General features: G+C 36.9%; 1 protein-coding gene across 2 annotated transcripts in view; it reads right to left on the reverse strand.

Moving 5' to 3' along the window:
- The window catches only part of Micu3 (mitochondrial calcium uptake family member 3), an 83,486-nt gene that overhangs the window by 44,958 nt on the left and 19,349 nt on the right, over positions 1-19,179 (reverse strand). For both annotated transcript variants that reach the window (XM_041644477.1, XM_041644475.1), the window contains exons 2-3: positions 8,621-8,774; positions 4,890-4,921 (exon numbers count right to left, since the gene is read on the reverse strand). In XM_041644477.1, coding sequence (XP_041500411.1) covers positions 4,890-4,921; positions 8,621-8,774 — 186 coding nt within the window. The remainder of the gene's footprint in view (positions 1-4,889; positions 4,922-8,620; positions 8,775-19,179) is intronic.

Consider the following 19,179-nt stretch of genomic DNA (forward strand, 5'->3'; position numbering starts at 1 on the left):
TAACTCTGGGTGTCCAGTGTTAGAATTAAATTGCAGTATTGCAAGTAGATAACAAATACGCATTTGCTGAATTAATTTTAGTTTCCTAAAGTTATAGGTGCTTTTAATGTACTTAATTTTTTAATCACATAGTGCAAACATTCCCCCTCACACACACTACACAGGAAAAGTGTAGATTTAGAAAGGAAATTTACATGCAAAGTCAAATCAAACTTCAGTTTTATTTAATAGTCTTTTAATCTAAAACATCTTATAATCATAAACATCTTATAAAGCATCTTATTATTGTAAATATTAAATCTTTATTGTCTATATACTGTTTTGTACTTTATTCTTTGTCTTTTACATAATATGGACATATCTTCATGTCAAATAGTCTTTATTTTGATATTAATACCTATAATGTGACTGTTCATAATGGCTTTTAAAAGTCAGCTATTTACATTTTTAAAATACTATGAACACGAAAGATGTTTATCTGTATTGTACTCATCAGTGTTTATTTAAATGTGAAAAATGAAAATGTAAAGTCTAAGCATATACAACCCCACACTCCATCGGTTGTCCAGAGTGATACATCACTCATCACACAACCTTTAGAAAAATCTAGACACCTGTGAGAGGACGAGGCCGAACAGAACCAATAGCTTCTCAGAATCAGGAGAACTACTTTCATTTCCTAGGTCCTGGAAACATCAGCATCCCACCACTTGCTGGGAGCTCTAACAGTTATTCATTTTATTCTGTATTACTTTGTTATCGGCAGTATGCTACTTTACAATTATTTGATCCATTTCCCCAGTAATTATACTGTTTCTAAATTTTTTGCCTTCCCATCTGTGTGTGAGGAAAGATGAACAAGATAGCTGATGTGAACATTTAAACATTCCTCTAGCATACATACCTGTAAATAGGACCCCAAATATACATTGTAAATTTCATCAGTCATTACCAAAGTGAAGGCATCATTTATTTTTTTCAATTGGTTCTTTCACGCCCTTGCTCATTACTGACACTGTCAAGTTTCTGGAAGCTAGCCATCTGGTGGGTATGGGATAGAACATCACTGCTTCAATGTGCCTATCTTTGGTTATCAGTGAGTTAAACTATTTTGCATGTATTTACTAGCTATTCTAGCTATGTTGTCCATTATTTCTTATTGAAATGATTATCTTTTAGTGTCTATTTACACATGTTCTAGATAATTATAAGATCCTTTTTCAAAGTTGTTTTTGGACAATAAATAATGAAAGCATTTTCCCATGCATCAAATTTCTTTTAGTGTTGTTGATGGGTTTGGGTAACTAAAGTTTTAAGTATTTAATTTAGTAAACTCTGCCAGTAACTTCTTTTGACGATTGCTTCATGTGTCCTGTCTAAAAAGATCCTCTCATGTGTTCTTCAATTTTTGCATTTTTACCATTTATAATTTTTAATCATACATAAAAACATACAAAAGCCCAACTAACATTGAGAACTCTGATACTACTCTTGGAGACTTCCTGTTCCTCGACATAACAAGTCTATATTCATTGTGACACTCTTTAAACATTTTTGAGTTGGGTTATCATGGAAATCTTTTAGAGCTGGATGAAAGCTTCTGACATTAACTTCTCTCAGCAGTAATGATATATATTTTTCAAGACAGTTATTTTCTTTGGTGGATACAAAGATCTCTCCCTTTTTAAGGGAGTGAGTCTTCCTTTTTGGTGGAAGAATTTGCATGTAATCTCTTCCACACATGGGAAGCAAGATACTCAGCCCTGATCTTTCGGCTGAGCTCCATCTGGGGGGAGGTTACTTTTTTTTTTTAATTCTAAGGTGGTAGGACTTTAGACTCGGGTGGGTAGAAGTTATCATTTTTATCACATTTTAAAGGCAATAGCGAAGGCACTGCTCTGACAAGCTCTGAATTTTACGGAAAGCATCTCTAGGTGCTGACTGCACCACTAGCATTTGGTAGTAGGATTGAGAGGCTCAACTGCCTGAACTATAAGCTTTTCTTCTCCTGTACATGGAAGCATCTGATTATACTTTATAATGTTCCAGATTTCAAGAAATTGTCAGTTCTGGATCAAAGTTATGTTTATAGGGAATGAGAATTTATGAGGGTAAAATATAACTAAAGGCCATCTCTAATGTTATTTTCCAGATCCCTGGAACTTCATATTATCTCCTTTACCTCCGAGCAGGAACATTATCTCTTTGGATACTAACAATCCATTGATATGTTAATGTTTACAGGTGGAAGAATAAGGCAGCCAATATATGCACAATCCTCAAATTTGTTTATAATAATTTATAGCCAACTGTTCACTAGACTATCAATTTACTTAGTCATGACAGTATTTGATACATAATAGGTTATTTGGACATAATAATCATATTTGTGAGCGAATCATTGGTAAAAGATGAACACTTTTGGTAAGTATCTATGCTGTCAAAAAGTACAAAAAATATATACTTTTTACAAATTTGAGATGACTTCATAGTAAATATATCTATATTATATATATTATATCGTATATTATGATGCATTCATCCTTCTAAATATATGATATAGTGAAGAGTAAAGTTACTAGCATCTACCATTAAAGGGTTATGCAATCGTCTTCCAAGAAAAAGGAGCATGACTGAGACCAGGCACCGCATGACAGGGCAGTCCCTGCATGAAGGTCCAGAAAGGCCATTGTGTGAAGCTGTAAAAGAGAAGCCTGGATTGTGCTGGAAACTCCAAGATGTTAGAGGTGCTGGAGACATGGGATATCTTCCAAGGAGAGATGCCAACAGGGAGCGGAACCATCCCAAGAGAAAAGTATGTTGCAGGCATCAAAGATGGAAGGTCAGAGCCATTTCAGCCCTCTACACCAGAAACAAAACCACAGGATTTGGAGTCTGCTCCTCTGGGTTTTAGTCTTGCTTTGGTACAGTATTCCCTTACTATGCCACAATGCCTCCCTTACGGAATGGCAATTTATATACTGTGCCACTGTGTGGTGGAAGTACGTAATTTGCTTTTGATTTTGTAGGTGTTAAAATTAAGAGATTGCCTTGAGCCTCAGAAGAGATGTTTAGACGTTGGACTAGAAACTGAGATTGAAAGACTATGAGGACTTCTGATGTTGGACTAAATTGATTTTACATTATGATATGGCCACTAGAGGTCATGCGGGCCACGCAGTGGAATGTAGCAGTTTGAATGAGAATAGGCCCCAGAGCATAATATATTTGAATATTTGATTTCTAGTTGATAGCTGTTTGGGGAGCATTAGAAGATATGGCTTTGTTGGAGGAAGTATGTCACTGGGGGTGAGATTTGAGGTTTCCAAAGGCTTGTTCTATTTTGAGCTAGCTTTCTGCTTCCTACTTTCGGATCAAAATGAGGGCTCTCAGCTGAAATAATTTCTATTCTAAGTTGCCTTGGTCATTGTGTTTTGTCACAGAAATAGAAAAGTAACTAAGATGGTACAGTTTTAAGTACCTGACAGATTTTGTTGCTATTGTGAAATGTATCTTTTTTTGAAATGTATCTTAATGCGGTTTTATAATCACCATTATTAATTTAAAATTAAATTTCACCATGTTATTAATTTAGATTCATTTATTTTTATATAGAGTAATAACTTGCAATACTTTTATTGGATATGATTTTTAAAATTGTGTTAATTGCCACTATTGTAGTTCTTACAATTCCTCTTCTCCACTCCACCCTTCCCCCCGCCCTCATCTTCCCCTCGTCTTTCTCCTTGATATACTAAATATTATGGCCATAAGGCAGCGCCTGAGAACCTGGCTATTTTGTAAACAGGTCCTTTAAAAGTATCACTAATGTTATGAAATCCCCTAAATTATCAGAGGAAAGACCAAGTGAAAACAGAGTGAGAAGATTGCCATAGAAAGGTTTAAAAGCCCCAGAGTAAACCACCCAAATACTCTGATCTTAAGTGTCTACTTTGCAGACCTGTGAGGTGATAAACGCAGTTGCAGCCACTAGGATGTGTACTTTATCAGGGCAGTCTAGAATCCTCAGCTAATGAGGAACATCACTTTGCTAGCTGTCTAGCTACGACAGCAGTCCCTGTATCTTACAGTTAACTGTAAAGAGAAGTTTCTGAAGTTTCACAGGGAAACATGCATCTGCCATTATAAGCTCTGCAGAATTTCCTTTTTCTAGTTAAGGAAGTTAAAAATAGCTCAGTTAAGACCAGGAAATCATCAGTATGTTAGAAGTCACTTCGAGGCTCTCCCTGATGTCAGTCCTACTATCTGAATATGTTAATGTTCCCCTTTCTTTTGGCAACTGTGGATGTATCCTTATATAACTATAGTGTTGCTTCCCCAGTTTTGATTTCTGCCTGAATGGAGTTATATTTTTTGAAAATTTATTAGGCCTATTACTCATGTGCTTGTTTTTTAAAACCATGATAAGCAGTCTACAGACTTCTGAACCACTTCTGTATGTAACTGATAGTTTCTCTAGGTATGAACACCAATGTGAAATAACCTAGTCATAAAGTTGATTAAGTTTAAGTTTGCTAGGTACATGTGAATGTACTGCTATAGAATTTAACCTCAGGTATGGACTTGTTGAGTAAAAGTCTCATATATATCTTCAATTCAGTAGATAATGCAACTGTTTCTAAACAAGGAACACTAATTACACTCACACATGACAATTAGCCTCTATCTTCACTAGCACATAGAAATGACAACCTTGTTTATTTACTTACATTATAAAGACTAAAAAAATACTATCATTATTTGATTTTAATTTGTAAAAACCACACAAAAACATATAACTATCTAATCAGATAATGTGCATATGTGTTTACATGTGTGTGTATTGTGTGTGTACATGCATATCTTGTATACCAAGATCTTTAACTTACCTGTTTAGAAAGTGACTTCCACGTTTTAGCAACTAAAATAAATATAAAATAATTAGATAATATTCTATGTAATGTATATCCATATTTAGTAACCATATATAACCATAACTCAAAATCAAGCTTTTATGTTCAAAAGGCAGACGATTTTACCCTCAATATTTGAATCCAATCATGTTATCTACTTGCTTTACTGTACCTTACAGTAAGTAAAATCAGTGTCACAGAACTTTTCCCCCCATAATTGGATTATGATTGGGCCTTTCTGGATCCACAACACAAGTTAAGCTACTTAATGTTAAATATTTTATGGCACTTGAAGGACAAATGAAGATACTTATAAAATATTCATACTGTAATTAGATGAATGAGTATTTCTGGAAATAATTCCTTGGTGAGGTCTCTCCAAGGTAGAAATGATAGTGGCAAAAAGAAGAAAAGCTAACAGGAGAGCTGGGAAAGTTCTTATCCATCTTCCTTCTGCAGTTGTTCTAGAAGTATCTTAGAGGCAGAAGTGTACTAGCTAAATAAAACATTTTCTTTATCATGTCAATGATCTCAATTTAAACAGTAAAATGCGGGTACAGATGAACAGCCCAAATAGTTGTTTTTCTTGTTCAGCTCCTACCATTGCAAATGGCTAAGAATTATCTCCAGGTTGATGGTAATTAATTCCTACAGTGTACCTGCATTAGGAAAACTGGTAGACTAATTGTGTCTACAAAGCAAGTCTGTATAATTAAAAATATATCAAATTTAAAGTTATATGGAAGACACATTGCTATATAACTCTCTTTTTAAGGCAATACACTAACTCATCTTGAGATCAAAGGTGAAGATATACTTTTATAAAATTTGGAAACTAATTTTTCTTGGAGATCAATTCTTTATTTCACAACAAAATCTTTCTTTTACCTAGCAGTATATGTCAATAGGTGATCAAGCCCTAAAATCACAGGAATTTGCATGTAGCCTTACCTATGCTACTGTGCACATAATTCTGCAATGACTCTTTTTAATGAATAGAACAATGAAATAGCTTGGTAAGAGTTTAAGAAAAATCCATTGAAAGTACAAATACATGGACATGTTTTTATGCAATGCTCAGAAACTATTTATCCAATGAGGAAAACACTCCTGAGTTTGTGTTTTATGGGATTTCCACAATAGATTATTTACAAAAGACATATTTATTCTGCAGAAAATGTACCATGTTCGATATCATTAGCTGTTAAAGAAATAAAGACTAAAGAACCAGTAAGATAAGTCTTCAAAGGGTGTTCTGACTTTCTAAATTCCTTGTTTCATAGGAAATCATCGAGTGTATAAATATAACAGGTGGAGGGAGGCATTAAATCTACAAATTAAATTGATTCTTGATGCTATAGGAAAATAATTACATATTTTAATCCTAAAAGGGGAATTTACCTATCAGACTCTATTCTAAAGAGAAAAATAAGAAAAATTAAACAATACAAACAACAATGTGGTATATTTTACAATTAATGTTTATTTGAGCTACAATTACTAAGTAAATACTTAAATGCAGTTTCCTATTTAATGTCATTATAAAGATGTTCAAAATCTTGATTATGAATTCAAGTGATAACAGTGATGATGACAGATCCAAAACTGGTTCTAGGCAACTAGCCACACCCAATTTAGTCTCAGAAAATTCTTCATGAGGTTATTATTATTTTCATATTAATAAAATTAGTATGGAGTGCTCAAAAATAGAGAATAAATAAACCACATTATACCATGTCAATTAAGTCAAAGGGCTATAAATCTTATCTTAGTCTTCTAATTACTATTAAAGAACCCTACTTAATTTTCAGCCTTTTTCTGCCCTACACATTTACAAGTGACGATTGTAAACATACTACTACTCTCTTGGTTTGTTTATTCTCAAGACTTTCCTGCTAGTAAAAAAACAACTCCTACTTTTAAATTTTTTGGGGGTTAAAATCTTGCATCATCAAGTCTCTAACTTAAATTTCAATCCAGCTTCATTTCCTTTCCCTGTCAGAGCCAAGCATCTCGAACAGGTACCTGTCAGTCACTGCCTTCATTTCTTCATCTATTATTCCACTATGCAATCTAGTTTTGGTCCTAGTCAATTCCACGAAATGTCTGTTTTAAAATCATCAGCAGCCTTCATATTAATAAATCTGGAAAATACTCTGTGCTAATCTAACTTGACTTCTCAGCAGTGTTCTGCTCCCAGGACCACCCCAACCATTTTCTTTGGACTCTCTGTCTGTACCACTCTAGTTTTTGTTTTGGTTTGTTTTCCTGTGTCTCTGGACAGTGCTCTTGAGGCCTACATTCTCTAGCATTTGCACATTCATCTTTTCAAGTGTAAGAGTTCCTCAAGGATTGGCTCCCAGTCATGTAAAATAGTATAGTGTTTCTCTGGACAATTTCATCATCTGTAACATTAACTAGTAATGATGTACAGACAGATCCCTATATTAAATCTCTTCCTGATCTCCACTGCCGAGTATTTAAAGCATCAAAAGTCAATTCATTGAGGGCTGTGATGAAACTCAACAGAAAAGCACTTGCCCAGCAGATACAAAGCCCTGGATCCAATGTCCAGACTGAGGAGGAAGAAAGAATTAAAAGCTAGTCTGCACAAGTTTGATAAATTATTGAAAAAAAGTTTAATGTTTGGTTTTGCTTTGGAAGAAGAGGCCATGGTTGTTCAATTATCATATATTTTTATAAGAAATTGAAACAAAGATTAGACAATTTATTTGGAGTATTAATTTTAGTTATTATCTTTCAGCGAGCTAAAACTAGACAAATTCAACTTTTACATATCTGATGCATCTCAAATGCATCAGTGAAAAGTTTAATCTTCTTATTTTTCCCTCCTCAACCTCATTCTTACAACTCAGCCATCCAGTTAACCTAGCCCAAACCCCTTCATACTGGAGTATGTTGCAATACCATCTTTGGAGATTTTGAAATCCTGCACCACCACTAGCAGGTTGTAACAGTGTAAAAAGAACAAAGTCGCCTGCCCTTCCCCGACCACCTGTATCTGTGAGGGGGATTTTCTTTGCACACTTCACTGAGAAGAACATAATAGAATAGGCTGGATACAAAAGGGTATGTAAAAATCTTGCTACATTTTTAAAATCAGTTACAAAGCATCTCCAGAAAATGAGCAAATGTTTAAAAAGCAGTCCTTTAGCATATGGAAAAGTGGGGAAGAATTAGCCCATCTTTATACTTCAGGAGGTAGGACAAATGCAGAAGACATAAAAGCAGAATTCTTAAGCAAGGATAACTTCAATGCCAGCTCTCAATTATTTTATTTATTTTGGATACAAGAAATAGTAGGTAGAACATTAATCTCTTATAAGAATATCTAAAGTAAGGTAGTGTTTAAGTGCAATATATAAGGGAGTGATTCAAAATTCTGAAATTTTAGAAATAATAAAGGTTTTAAAGAAATATCAGTCTGCAATCTTGTATAACAATGAATTCTGAGTGGTCGCATTGCTTTTGTGATATAGTCTAAAATATGTGTACTGTTTCATATTTTTACAAAATAGATTTTCTCTCTAAAGTTCATTTTTATTGTCATCTATTTAACCTGACCAGAATTGCTTAGTCTCTATTGCTTTTTCACCATCTTTGAAAGTGTTTGAAAATTATATTATTAATATACCAAAATTGTTATAAAGGTAAAATTATGAAGGTAATTTAAAAATTCTACTTACATTTGGGCTCATCTGTTGTAACAGCCAGAATAAAATCATATGGAGTCATGAATAACTGTCCTTCACATTCTATAGATGCAAATAATCGAAACCGCCTCTCTCGAGATGTCGCATAGAGGTCCAAATCCTCAGTAACAGCTCTACCAGTAGCAACCTGCGGTTAAGAAAGCAGGAAAATATTACCTGGGTGGAGCACCACCACTTTTAAGAAGACTGATATTTTTAAACTATTAAAAGAGAATTACTCAAGTAAATGTGAAAGAGTGAAAACCGCAATCCCTTTATAAAACCCCAGTCTCTTCATAAGGATTTTTTTACAGTAATAAAATGAATCAATGATTGAAAGTTCCTGGCACCATGTTATTAAGGGACCGAGTATTTTAAACAGTCATCCCTCAGAAGGGTTCTTAGGGTTTAGTTGGAGAGAATATTACGGACCCACTGGCATTGGGACACCAGCCTTTTCCAACTGTTTAGTATGCGTTCCATGAGCTTGTCTGTCTTTTCTAGGGATAAACCAATGCCTTGAGGGTTGTTGCTTATGGCTGTGATATCACTACAGAAGCCTTAGGATGGTGATGCTTTTAGGTTTGGAGCTGAAATCATAATCTAGAACAAAGTACAGTTAGCACCAACGGTATTCTGAATTTTGAATAGGATTAGCAGGTGCATATACATCGTTATTTGCAGAGTCCTCTGCTTCCCTTAAGGCCCTTCTTTGTAGACAGACACATCAGGCTTGAAAATATTTAATAGTATCTACAAATATTACTTTGGGATAAAGTCCTAGAATTGACTTGTCAAATAGTCCCTTAGATACTAGTAAGCTGCCTTCAAAAATTTTATTTACATGATTATAAATTTTTACATGTTAAAAGCTATTTTATATTAGACATAAATCTTATTTAGAATGAGAAGATTACCTGTCTCTACTTTTATCTGTGAAATTATAAAAAAAACTATGTACAAACTATTAAAATCATCTAGGTACCTAATACACTAGGACAATTTATGAAAAGAACCTAAAAGAGTTTTCTACAAGAAGATTACGTTTTAAAATTCAAACTATACTCTATTAAATGAAAACCCAGATTAACCTTTTCTATCATTTTCAAGTCTGTTTTCTGAAAACATGAAAGCAGTCAAGTCTTTACTAAAATGTTTCATACCCCAGTCCCCCAGTCACACCAAGGACTGTGCATGTGTTACTAGGTCTTGACAGCCCCCTTCCCTCCTTTTTAAATAGGTATATAAGAAATGGAGCATATGATATCTGTCCTGAAGGAATCCATATGAAAGAACACAGCACTAGTTAGAAGGAAAAAGGAGACAAACATGGATACAGAGAGTCAGTCAAATGAAAATAAATAGAAGAAAAAATGCATTGCAAGTGGTGGCTAAAATGAATGCCTGGCAGGGGCTCCAGAGAGCTGGCTCAGTGGTTAAGAGCACATAGTGATTCAGCACATACTCTTCTTGTAGATGTCCTGGGTTGGTTAGCTGAGACTCGGCCTGATGGCTCACATCCTTATGACTACTACACAAAACCCTGGTGTTGTATTCTTAGCCAATCACTCAACTTCCACCAAACCCAAAGCTAAGAATGCCATTGAAGAAGGGTCAGAGGAACAGGGGCTCATCTAGGAAACAGGGACTGGCCCCTTTAAGAAAAGCTGCTCCTTGCTCTGGGTCTTACCCCAACACCAGAGAGGGAGGCAGGAGCCTGTCAAAACTCTGACCCACAGCTCACACTACAATCAACACAGAGTGTCTTGGGCATCTCAGTATTTTGACTGCAGAGGATGAGGGCATTCACTACCAGATGGGACACAGCTCATCAAGCTGCTTCAGTTTCCTGGTCTCTCTGCCCGACATGGGTCCAGCTGCGGGCATGGGGTGACATCAGTTTCTGTGAGTCACATAGGGGCTAGGTTAAAGGTGTGCTGTAACATTCCTGTAAGAAGAGTACCTGTCTATATTCGAGAATACAGAGGGCTGGCCAATAAGCAGGCCACCCAAGGCCACTGCTTTCTAGAGTCAAAGGTGTTTTGACACATCCCCATCTTCCTCTTGGGACCTCACTGGGCACACTTCTGACATTCAGCTGCAGTGACATTTCATTTGTATTTTAATAAATAAAGCTTGCCTGAAGATCATCAGAAAAGTAAAACAGCCACATTGGTCAGTCTTACAGGTAGTGATGACACACACCTTTAATCCCAGTAGCCACAATGACACGTACCTTTAATCCCAGTAGCCACAAACATGCACCTTTAATCCCAGTAGCCACAACGACATGCACCTTTAATCCCAGTAGCCACAATGACATGCACCTTTAATCCCAGTAGCCACAATGACATGCACCTTTAATCCCAGTAGCCACAATGACATGCACCTTTAATCCCAGTAACCACAATGACATGCACCTTTAATCCCAGTAGTCACAATGACATGTACCTTTATTCCCAGTAGCCACAATGACATGTACCTTTAATCCCAGTAGCCACAACGACATGTACCTTTAATCCCAGTAGCCACAAACATGCACCTTTAATCCCACTAGCCGTATTAGCTTGCCACAGAAACCAGGCAGTAGTGGTGCACGCCCTTAATCCCAGAATTAGAGGATTATAAAACGGAAGAAGATAGTTCTCAATCACAGTCTTATTCTGAGATTCCTGGAGGCAGAATCACAATTTTCAGACTGAGGTAAGAGCCAGTGGCTGTGTGCTTTGCTATTTGTGGTCTTCAGGTTGAACCCCATTATCATGCTACATTCAGTTGTTCAACTACTTCTAGCTGCAAGATGAGCTGTGCTGGCAGCTACTTCACTGATCCACACTAATCATAGATGGCTTTGAACAGCTTCCTGAGAGCTACAGATTATCAGTCTTCAAAAGTAATAATGGTAGCTAAACCGTGGTGGCACATGCCTTTAATCCCAGCACTCAGAAGTCAGAAGCAGGCAGATCTCTGTGAGTTTGAGGCCAGCCTGGTCTATAAGAGCTAGTTCCAGGACAGGCTCCCAAGCTACAGAGAAACTCTATCTTGAACCAACAAGAACAACACACACACACACACACACACACACACACACACACACACCAAAAACAAAAAAGTAGTAATGGTAATGGCAGGGTTAACTGTTTCAATAAAAAGACTTCTGGGATTTTTCATCTTAATTATTTTAATAGAGGGAAGATTCTAGTTTCTAAAGTCTCATAAGCAGAAATATACTAACATAAATCTGGTTTAAGTATTCAAGTTGGAAACAATTCTTTAGACATTTTTCTAACAGATTAAAACATAAATCTGCATATTTAGATTTTATTTTATAGTGAACGTGTGTGTGAATGTGTAGGTGTGTTTGTGTGTGTGAGTGTGCATGCACATGAGGTCAGAAGACAAGTTTTGTGGAGTGGCTCTCTCTTACCCTTATGTAGGTCCAGGGATGAACCTCAGGTGTGGCAGCAAGCACCTTTAGCCACTGAGCCACCTAGCTGGCCCCACATATTTATATTTTAAAAGTGGTTTCTATATATGTAAAAATGTTAAATACAGTGTTATCAGGTATATAAAACTACAGTTGATTATGTAAATCAAATTTTCCCTACTGCAAAAGTTTTTCCTTATGAAATACTTTTCAAAAGGAATTTATAAAATTCAAAAGCAACAAGAACAATTGGACAATGTTTATATATCAGGAAATTCTAAAGAAGGAAAATTTAGATTTTAAAATTTGAACAACTATTGGGTGCTCAGACATAGGGAAAGCAGTTAGTTGTTGGACAAAAGGACAAATATAGACATTACTTGGAAGGGGTTGAAAGTTGGCAGGATACAGAAGCAGCTTCACAGAGGGTCTGAGAAGCAGTCAAGAGAATGGAAAACCAGAATAGGGGAGCTGGGAAAGATGTAGCATATGGCTCAATTGGCATAGTCCCCAGCCAAGTATAAGACCAAGCTCTGGATCTCAGCCAGGACACAGGTGATACTCAGAGGTTCAAGTAGCATGCACACTGCTGCAGTCCACTCTTCAGAGATGAACGAATCAAGCCAGGAGATCAGCTTGGATCAGGAACAAGTATTTTAGTCCTTGGAAAATTAGCATAAAGTCACTGGGGTACAAGGTGAGAATTCAGGAACTTTCTTTAGATAAAACCCTGGGACCAAGTCCCAGGGATCAGTTCCATCAATGTTTAAATGGGCTCAAGAACAACTAACTCACTCCTTATATATTTCTATAGGTCTTGGTGTTTGACGTGAAGTTGGAACTACAGGTGCACAGTCAGGTGAACTTCACAAGAGGAGAATACAGTAACTAGTCCAGCTGACAGTTAATTTACCTTCATTAAAAAATCATCTCCTTTCTCAGTGATAAGGGCCCCTTGCAGTTAATCACTTCTCTATTTTGTTAATAAGTTTCAATTTCTCAAATACAATAATCAGTCCAACTATGACAGAAGAGAGTTCATTTCTTTATTTTCTATGGATCCAGGAAAAATATTCTAGGACTAGGGTTGGATGTGGGCTCAAATAATTGTGCTTCATGCAGCAATTCATAGACCCAGTGTAATGGTGACTGCCACAATCCATCAAGGAGAGGGTGAAAAGATGGAAAGAAGTTCATGTGGGAAGTACTTAGGGTGAGGACTAGGACAGGTATGATCTGCCTCTGCTTACATGGGCACTCACTTGGCCACACGGTGTGAGAGATGCTGGCAAGTGAGGAACGATCTATCCGTTAACTACTATGGAGGAAGAGACGAGACCAAGGTTAACAGTTTACACTCTGTCACACCACGTTTGGAACACCAAGTACTCATGTGTCAGAACACAGTCCAAGAATGGGGTCATATGAGGAGGATTCTGAGTACTTGTGAGAAAACTCCAAGAAAACAAGACAAGAAACTTGTGACCTCGGTTTCTTCAAAACATGGAACTGTTCTTGGAATGCGCCTTCATGCCCCTCCCAGGTGTAGTGGATAGCTGTGAGCTTCCTTCAGTCTACTACTCATTACAGCTGCCTACCGTTATCTGTTTATATGCCTCCAAAGAAAAAACATGGTTTTGCACGTGCAGCTTGTCCTTGCAATTTTACAGTTTACTCGGAGACTCGCCTTAGCCTTCAGAGTATAAACTGCCTGATGTATTGTTCTGAATAAAGTCAGCTATCGTGTGAGATTTTAGTCCATCTCATTTTTTAGATCTCTGCTCTCTCAGGTTTATACCACAAACTAGAAGGGTAAACATTCATGTGCTAAAAAGGATGAGAGAGAAAAACACAAACACTATGTATGTAAGAGGGATTTAAACTAACAATAAATAATCCAAAACTGAGGTATTAAAAGGCTCATGGCAGGAAACATCTAAGCTGTCTTCATCAGTTTGCAGGGACACAAAGCTGCTGTGGCTCACTCAGGCTGACAGCCTATGTACACATTAATGGCCACGCAGGCTGTGTCTCTCCGAAGTCTTCAACACAGCCATCATCGACTTGTAATTTAATGTTTGTACTTGCTTTTCTTCTAGCTGTGTATCCCCAAATTTGTCAAAATGCTTCTGTACCTCTTCCCCTCCCCCCAAACACTGCCCTATGATTAAGAAGCATTTTGATCTGGTTCTCTGACCCTGGATATTGAGATACTCATATTTTGTTCTGTTTTTCACTCATATGAGATGGACATATTTTTTGCTCTTTTTCCAAATATCCCACATCTGTATCTAGAAAACGCTGAGCAGTAGTTGCTCTATAGTTTATAAAAACATAACTTCAACTAAGTATAGCTGAGAAGATTATGATGTTCCTATTTTACTCTCCAATTAGAAATTGAAATATTCCTAAACTAAATCTAGTGACAAGTTCCTATAATTAAAATATCAACCAAAATAACTAGATCTCTAACTCTAAAATTCTGAAAGTTAAACTTCTTTCATCATTGTTAGCAAACCTCACTCTGAAAATAAAGTACCAAATTCCCAAATAACGAAATAACACATGAATAATTTTGACAAATATTAACAATTACATGTGATACAACTAGAATTTTGTGGCTTGAAATTGAAATATTCTAACAAGACTTTGAAAAAATCTTATAGCACTATTTTTTTTTTAACAAAAAAGGAAAATGCAGACACCATGCACTTATGGGAAGGCACTGCCATAGGACTTTAAAATTCTTTGCAGTTTTGGAATATGGTCTGATGAAGTCCAGGCCCTCTGTGCAGCTAGGGATGATAATGACTTTCTGACACCCGTTTCCACTCCCAAGTTGAGATTACAGACAAGCACCACCACATCTGATTTCACGTGATGCTTGGATTTGAACCCAGCCTCATGCATGATGGGCAAGTGCTTTACCAATTTGGCTCCTCAGACCAAAGGATTTTTGCATGTAGTGAATTTTGATAATGAGCTGGAAAATTTTCACAGTAGATGTTTTAAAACACCTGTTTCAAACTACCCAAGCACAGACCTCAAAGCTGGCCCGATTCTTCTGTACTCACAGGGCCACAGGGTAGAAGATAAACCATAGACTTCTAGAGTTCGCAGAAAATTTAGACCTGTCTTTTATTATTATTCCATCTAAGAAATTACATCTTACACTTTCTAGAAAATTAGAACAGTTGAAATTCTTTTTTTTCACATTAGTGAGGAACGATTGGGAAATCTTATCTCTACAAAAATCTATCATTTCTTCACTATTAAGAATCGGTGAGCTTCACTTCAGGTTCTAATCTCAGGTTTCCTACTCATAAAAAATAGAGAAATTCGGGGCTGAGTAGAGAGCTCATCAGAATATTTCTTTTACAGTAATAAAGACCTGATATCAAATCCCCTACACCCATATAAAAGCTGGATGTGGGTGCATGGACTCCTATAACTCCAGAACTGGGGGTGGGAGCAACTATTGTGGCTTAATAGCCACCCAACTAGTGCCAGGTTCAGTGAGAGACATTTGACAAGGGATAAGGTAGTTATCAGGACACCCAGATGATGGCTTCTCCTGGCCACAGGTACACATAACAAGTGCATCTGTTTACTCATGCACACATATCATGTGAGTGTGCTTGCACATGTGCACATATATAATTTAGTAATAAAAATTAGTAAACATTTCCAGTTTACTGTGTGGATCCTCTAAATTCAAGCTGACAGAACTAAGATGAACTTAAAGCAGAGATTTTTAAAAGTTCTATTTTTAATTACCGTGCTTTCCAAAAGAAACAAAAATAATGTGTCAATGCAATTATGATCCTGGAATTTCCCAGTGCAAACCTTTGCAAACAATATTTAGACGTTACTTATTACTGGAGTTTAACTAGGGCCTCGAGGCAACAGAGTACATCATTATCCTTCCTATGAATAACAGAAAGCAAAGGTTCACTGCCAAGACACAGTCTCGTGTTACTTCGGGTCAGCAATGTGAAAATTTACTCTGTGGTAAGGCCTAGTTTTCCCAGGGAGGCAAGATTAAATGCCAGATAAGGGATTTACTACTAGACAATTAGAGAAATTAATGCCTACAAGCTGATAATACCATAAAAAGGTAATTTGAAACAATTACCTCAGCAGTGTACATTGCATTTCTTTTTAGCAATCAAGAAACAGAGAAATGAGAATGAAGAATAGCAGGAAAAGTAAATATCATTTGTATTAACCAGATAATTTAGAATAAACATCATTACTACTTTCCTTTAAAATACATTTGCTTTAATTAAATCAAATAATACTAAATTTTAATGTATTCAATTATACATAGGAAATTGAATACCTGGTAATAGGTCCTATCTGATGCTGGCAACTGTACCAACAATTTTCATAAAACATTAAAGACCAAGTAACTTTTTACATTTACATTTAGCAATCTGTTGGGCAAGAGTCTTATGGGCCATATTTATGATTTTCTTCAAGTAGCTACAAAAGCTGTTCATGGTAGTATTATGTTAACTTTCTCATATGGCTTGAGGCTTATTTAAGAGTCTAAGAAGATAAAAGAGGTAGCACTTTCTTAGCTTGCTGGGTGGTCTAAAGGTTAAACATCAAATTCCCGGGGCGGGAAAATCCCAAGGTACTCAAGGTAAAATGTTTTGATGCTTAAAAAAATAAATCTATATGGAAAAACACAGCTGAAGACAAGCCAGTAGTATATTCCTGGCTGAGATCAGATAAGAATAAAGGTGTTAATAAGAACAGGCCATTTATGAGAGGTTGTTTTGTTTTGTTTTAGGTGCGTGGGTGTTTTGTCTATGCACCACTTGCATTTCTGATGCCAATGAATGCCAGAAGAAGGCATCAGATACTCTGGAACTGGAGTTACAGATGGCTGTGAGTCTCCACATGGGTGCCAAGAATCAATCCTGGTTCTCTGAAAGCAGCCATTGCTCTTAACTGACAAGCCATCTCACGGGCTCCACGTTTTATGTTTCTATGTGAATTGATGCAATAGCTTATTCTTTATAGATTTGTCAAGTACATTTCTTACTAACTGATAAGCTATAAATGAGGACATTCCTAAGAAGGCAGTGCAAAACCACGAACTACTGCTTGAAGCTTCTATCTTCTTGTTTATTGAATACCTTATTCCTCTAATACCTTGACCTACAATTTCATGGTTTTCATCCTCTACTGAATACTTCCCTTTGAGTATGTCCATTGCACTACTACCTCCACCTTAGAAAGCCTCTGTCTTACTTCCCCATTTAGCTAGCTCTCTTTTCCTCCCTTCTACTTCTTTCCTACTTTTCCAGCAGGGCTACTGGAGAAAGCAGTCTACATTTCCTGTCTCAGATTTCTTCTCATTTTCCTTTGAACTTAAGCAGGCTCGACTCTCTTCCTCCACTAAAACTATTTGTCAAGGTTGTCAATGACTTCCTTGTTGCTTAATCCATAGTCAACTCTCAGTTTTCATCTTACACCATTTAGCACAGTTGGTAACTCCCTTGAAAATTTTTTTGTCAATTTCCCAAACCTGCTATTCTTCTGCTATTCCTGTCCAACTGGCAGCCTTTTTGGTTCCTTTCTTTAATTAAAATTTTCTTTTTATATGCATGAGTGTTTGCCTGCATGCATGTTTGCTCACCATGCTGTGTTTAATGTCCAGGTGCCACACTTGTGAGAAAACTCCATGATACCAACACAAAAGTCTTGTTAATTCAGTTTCTTCAACAACAATGAATTCCTTTTTAAAAAATGGTACAGTTAATCTTTTCAAATTACATACATTTACTTATTGTACATGTGGTGTATGTGAGTGCCTGGCATACTGTGGAAGGAAGCTAGAGGACTACTTGGGGAGTTGTTCTTGGCTGGGCTTTCATGCCCCTCCCGGGTGTAGCAGATAGGAGTAAGTTTACCTTAGATTATTCAATACAACTGACTGTTGTTATTTGTTTATAAGCTTCTACGGAGGCATATGCTTGCCTGGCAATGGCTTGTCATTGAGACTGTACACTTTGTCGTGTGATTCCTCTTAACCCTCAGAGCACAAATTGTCTGATGCTTTGAATAAAATTGGTTATTGCATCAGACTGTAGACCTCCTCATTTATCAGCTCCACGGTCTCACCACCTCTAGGGCGGTGACACCCAAGGCGGCAAAAAAAGGGTGTAAGATCCTCTAGAATTGGAATTATACAATAAACAACTTGTGAGTACAAGGAATCAAACCCTGGTCCTCTTCAACAACAGAAAATGCTCTTAACCACTGAGCCATCTCTCTTAGTTTCCCATTTGGGGTACTTTCAATTTACACCATGCCCTAAAATTGGCCCTTAATCTTTTTTTTTTCTTTTTATCTATAGTTATTCCCCATTCTCTCATTTATCACACAGGCAACAACAGTTATTTAGTTTCTTGGGTTTCCCAGTGCCTAGAGGAATTTCTGACTTCTAATAGGTTCTCAAACGTCTGCAGATGAGTGAATGCATGACTGCAGCTGTACAGCTCACTGTAACTGTTAGATGGAGACTCTTTTAACAGTTACAATATATTTGTAACAGTTACATCACTCATGCTCACCCTGGGCTCTACCACTGAGCATGAGTGAGATCCTGGGTCTGATCCTCAGCACTTTGAAAAGAGGAAAATCAAACAAACAAATTGCAATAATTTGCTATTTTGTTACAGTTTGGATGTTAAATGTTCCCCCAAGAGATTCATGTGTTTGAATCCTTGGTCCTCACTTGGTGACAGTCTGGAAATGTGTGGAACTGTTAGGGCATGGGGCATAGCTGGAGAAAGTGTGTCACTGTAAAGCCAGGCTCATGCCACTAATCTGAGGCTGTAAACCTTTGGGAAATGGACCAGATGGAATAGATCACCTAGGGTAGAAGGGGGGGGGGGGGGAGTCTTAAGGTCACTGCTCTTTCAGGTTTCCTGTCTTTCTGCTTCCTGAGTGCTAAAGGATGATAAACCAATTGCACCCGTTCCTGTCAGAGCTCTCAGCGGCCATGCCTTCCCCACCATGATAATGGACTGTATAACCTTCATCTCCCTTTAGTAGCTTGGTCATATCAGTGAGAAAATTAGCAAATACATATCTATTAAAAATACATTAG

This window comes from Microtus oregoni, unplaced genomic scaffold, assembly GCF_018167655.1.
Source record: "Microtus oregoni isolate MIOR12 unplaced genomic scaffold, Mior012 000096F_ref0000112, whole genome shotgun sequence".
Taxonomy (NCBI): domain Eukaryota; kingdom Metazoa; phylum Chordata; class Mammalia; order Rodentia; family Cricetidae; genus Microtus; species Microtus oregoni.